Raw genomic sequence first — 5,000 nt, 5'->3', positions numbered from 1 at the left:
GTCAGTGCAGTGCAAGGGTTAAAGGTCAAAGTTCAATGCAGTTCAGATGTGTACTGAGATGACTCGTGCAGTAGGGCTGTGTCCTCTCCTTCACTCTCTCTCCCTCTCCCCTTCTCTCTCTCCCTCTCCTTCATTCTCTCTCATTTTCTCTCTTCTCTTTGTTTTTCTCTCTCTTCTCTTCTCTCTGTCTTTCTCTCTCTGTCTCTCCCTCTCTTCATCTCTCTCCCACTCTTTCTTTTCTTTCTCCACTCTGTCTCTCTCCCTCTCTCTGTTTCTCTCTCTCTCTCTCTCTTTCTCTCTGCCTCTCTCTCTCATACACACACACACATATACACACACTCTCTCTCTCTCCCTCTCTCTCTCTCTCTCTCTCTCTCTCTCTCTCTCTCTCTCTCTCTCTCTCTCTCTCTCTCTCTGTCTGTCAGATGATGAAGTGACGGTGGGGAAGTTCTACGCCACCTTCCTGATCCAGGAATACTTCCGCAAGTTCAAGAAGAGGAAGGAGCAGGGCCTGGTGGCCAAGGTGCCCCCCAAAACAGCACTCTCTCTGCAGGTGGGCGCCGCACACACACACACACACACACACACACACACACACACACACACACACACACACACACACACACACACATACGTGTACACACATACACACACACACACACACGTGTACACACATACACACATATTACATTACATTCAACTTTATCGTCATTATGCAGAGTACAAGTGCAGAGAAAATGAAATGCAGTTTGCATCTAACCAGAAGTGCTAGAAGCAGAGACGTGCAGTATAGACGGATGATGCAGTATAAACAGTATAGTGCAGTATAGTGTAGTATAGACAGATGATGCAGTATAAACAGTATAGTGCAGTGTAGTGCAGTATAGGCAGATGATGCAGTATAAACAGTATAATGCAGTGTAGTGCAGTATAGATGGATGATGCAGTATAAACAGTATAGTGCAGTGTAGACAGTAGTATACAGTCAAGAAAGTGGTAAGGTTTACAGTAATATAAATTAAATATGTGCAATGTATTAGCAGTAACCTTATAAGAGCCGAATAGATATGGATATGCAGTAAGAACAGTGTACTGTATGAACAACACAGATGTAGTAGCAACATTATAAGAGCTGTAACAATAATATGGATATGTGCAGTGTATTAACAGTAATATATGAAAAACAAGAATACATATGAATATTCAGTATGAACCGTATAGACAGATATGTACAGTATGTAACAGTACCATAAGAGTAGTAAAATTAAGTGTATGTGCAGAATGAACAGAATAAAGAGCAGTAGAATATGGCTATGTGTAACAGTAGAGCAGTAGAATATGGCTATGTGTAACAGTAGAGCAGTAGAATATGGCTATGTGTAACAGTAGAGCAGTAGAATATGGCTATGTGTAACAATAAAGGGCAGTAGAATATGGCTATGTGTAACAATAAAGGGCAGTAGAATATGGCTATGTGTAACAGAATAAAGAGCAGGTATACTGTATGGTCGTCTGCAAACTTGACTTGTTAGAGCCATGTACAGGTGTGCAGTCGTAGGTCAAGAGGGAGTAAAGGAGAGGGCGTGTGTGTGTGTGTGTGTGTGTGTGTGTGTGTGTGTGTGTGTAGGCGGGCCTGCGGACGCTGCATGACATGGGTCCAGAGATTCGGCGGGCGATCTCGGGTGACCTGACGGTGGAAGAGGAGCTGGAGAAGGCCATGAAGGAGAGTGTGTGTGCTGCGTCCGAGGACGACATCTTCAGGGTAAAGGTCTGCTGGACACACACTTTTCTCTTCCTCTCTCGCTGTGCTCCCTCCACACGCCCCACCACGCTTCTGCTGCAGATTACCCATCATGCAACGCAGTGCACTCGCAGCCCAAGCCTCCAGACTCTCTCCTGATTGGTCCATCGAAGCTGCAGAAGCAAGAAGATCCCAAAACATTTCCTTTACAGCTGAGATGATCCACCATAATCTAGAAACAACATATTACAAAATAGAGGACTTACCTTACTTTTATAATAGTTTCCTCCAAAGTAATTACCACACTAAACTACAGCATGCTAATTATTATTATTACACGGCTCTTCAAAATGCTAGTAGAATGCTCCATGTTTTGTGCTTCTTATTTACGTCTTTCTGTCAAAATAAGTCCCTTCAGGACGAAGCTAGACCCTCCCCTCCACTGGCACGTCGGGGTCCTGTTCGCCCTGTCGGGACTTATTTTCCGATAATGACCAGCGTTCTATACATTATCCCTTACATATTTACCATACTAAACTACAGTACTAAAATAGCGTACAGTATGTTAGCACAGTGGAGCTCTTTATATGTCATATTGACTTGAAGCTGAGTTCAGCTGAGTTATGCAGGAACACACACTATACTTCATTTTCTACACACACACAACTGCACAGGCTCTCTCTCTCACGACACACACACACATACACACACACTCACACACACTCACAAAGCGCTTTGCTCAGTCCATCGTGAAGCATGAAAACATAGTATTTCATGGTTCTCTTTGCAATTCAAAATATTCACAATATCTCTTTCTCTCACACACACACACACACACACACACATAGTGCTTTGCTCCATCCATTGTGAAGCGTGAATATTTCCTATGTGTGTACGTGTGTGTGTGTGTGTGTGAGCTCTAAACATCTCTCTCTCTCTCCAACAGCGATCAGGCGGTCTCTTTGGCAACCATGTGAACTACTACCACCAGGCGGACGGACGCAACACCTTCCCACAATCCTTTGCCACGCAGCGGCCTCTCCACATCAGCAAGTCGGGCAGCCCCGGCGAAGCGGAATCCCCATCGCACGAGAAGCTGGTGGACTCCACCACCTTCAGGCCCAGCAGCTTCTCCTCGTCCGGCTCCAACGCCAACATCAACAACGCCAACAACACGGGCATCGGGCACGCCGGACGCAGCCAGAGCCAGACCTCCATCAGCACCGTGGACGGCCTCAGCGGGCCGCCCCTCACCCCCATCCTGCTGCCGCGCTCCGCATGGTGCTTCCCCCCCAAGAGGTGGGGATGTGTGTGTGTGTGTGTGTGTGTGTGTGTAAGTAAGTGTGTACTTGTGTTTGTGTGCACGCATGTCTGTTTGTGTGTGAGTGTCTCTGTGTGTTTGTGTGTGTGTGTGTGAAAGTAATTGATTTACAGATTGGACACTTGGACAAAGTAAAATCCAGATCTTCTGTGTTCTCTTACTCTACTCTACCAGGACACACACACACACAGAAACACACACACACACACACACACGCACATATATGCACATGAACACATAAACACACACACACACACACACACACACACACACACACACACACACACACACACACACACACATATATGCACATGAACACACACACACACACACACACACACACACACACACACACACACATACACACACATATATGCACATGAACACACACACACACACACACACACACACACACACACACACACCTGTGAGATTAACTGCATCTCCTCTGTCTCCTCCAACTATAAATGCTGCTGTTCTTCAGGACGTGTTTCTATGAGTCCTTTATGCGGTATGTCTATGTTTAGACCAGTAGCCTACACACACACACACATACATACACACACTCTCTCTCTCTCTCTCTTTCTCTCTCCCTCTCACACACACATACACCACATACATACACACACTCTCTCTCTCTCTCTCTCTCTCTTTCTCTCTCTCTTGTAAGGTGCATTGCTGTAGTGTCCTGTGCAGTGATGTCTGAGGAGGCATCGGTATGGAAGGTCTCACAGGACTATCTCCATAAAACACACACACACACACACACACACACACACACGCATATCTATGCTGCTGCAGATGTGTATGGTAGCACATAGCTTCGCTATGACCATACACACTAACGTGTGTGTGCTTTCACTTCAACTGTTGTGTTCATTAGCTGCTAGCTCTGCTATGATCATAGACAGACACTCTCACTCTGTGGTTTTTGTCTGTGGTACCAGCTACATACAAGGCTAATCACACACACACACACACACACACACACACACACACACACATACACTCACACACACACACACACACACACACACACACACACACACACACACACACACACACACACACACACACACAAACACACACACACACACATACACACACATACACACACACACTCACACATACGCACATACACTCACACATACACATTTACATACCCTCTTCTCTGTAGTTTCATTTTGTTTTAGCTCAATAGCTATGCTAGTATAACACACACACGCACACACACAATATAGCTGTAATATAGCTCATATGGTGTGTGTGTATTAGCATATAGCTTGGCTGTGATTTCACCCACACACTCATGTTGTATTTTGGTGTGTGTGTGTGTGTGCTATGATTCACCCAGCTTGCAGAAGACTTCACACCTAGAAACCAGCTTGCATCTGGCCCTGATGTGGCTCTGATTTGGCCCTGATGTGGCTCTGATGTGGCTCTGATGTGGCCCTGATGCAGCCCTGATGTGGCCCTGATGTGGCTCTGATGCGGCCCTGATGCGGCCAGCATCCGGTGCAGATGCAGCCCTAACGCGGCCATGCTCTGGTGTGGAAGTTCTATTTCCCTGGGTGTTAACCCTGCTGCTGCTGTTGCTAGGTGATTGCGGTGATGCTGCTGTTATTCCTAGGTGCTTCTTTTGCTGTTGCTAGGTGATAGCGGTGCTGCTGCTGCTGTTGCTAGGTGATAGGGGTGCTGCTGCTGGTAGGTTTGAGGAGATTGATGCGCTGCTGTTGCTAGGTGATGATGGTGATGCTGCTGCTGTTGCTGGTGTATCATAGTCTGATCTTATCTCTCTCCTCTGCTGCTGTTGCTAGGTGATGATGGTGATGCTGCTGCTGTTGCTAGGTGATGATGGTGATGCTGCTGCTGTTGTCATAGTCTGATCTTAACTCTCTCCTCTCCTTTCATGTTTCCTCCTTATTTGTGTTTGTTGCA

At 46.3% G+C, this 5,000-nt stretch overlaps 1 protein-coding gene across 2 annotated transcripts in view; it reads left to right on the top strand.

Moving 5' to 3' along the window:
- The window catches only part of cacna1c (calcium channel, voltage-dependent, L type, alpha 1C subunit), a 239,049-nt gene that overhangs the window by 221,380 nt on the left and 12,669 nt on the right, over positions 1-5,000 (top strand). Inside the window, exons 39-42 of one of the 2 annotated variants that reach the window (XM_042079559.1) lie at positions 426-553; positions 1,628-1,762; positions 2,688-3,040; positions 3,547-3,573. In XM_042079559.1, the coding sequence (XP_041935493.1) occupies positions 426-553; positions 1,628-1,762; positions 2,688-3,040; positions 3,547-3,573 (643 nt within the window). The remainder of the gene's footprint in view (positions 1-425; positions 554-1,627; positions 1,763-2,687; positions 3,041-3,546; positions 3,574-5,000) is intronic. The other variant, XM_042079557.1, reaches the window with a different exon arrangement.

This window comes from Alosa sapidissima, chromosome 22, assembly GCF_018492685.1.
Source record: "Alosa sapidissima isolate fAloSap1 chromosome 22, fAloSap1.pri, whole genome shotgun sequence".
Lineage (NCBI taxonomy): Eukaryota > Metazoa > Chordata > Actinopteri > Clupeiformes > Clupeidae > Alosa > Alosa sapidissima.
This window is presented reverse-complemented; position numbering and strand designations above follow the sequence as displayed.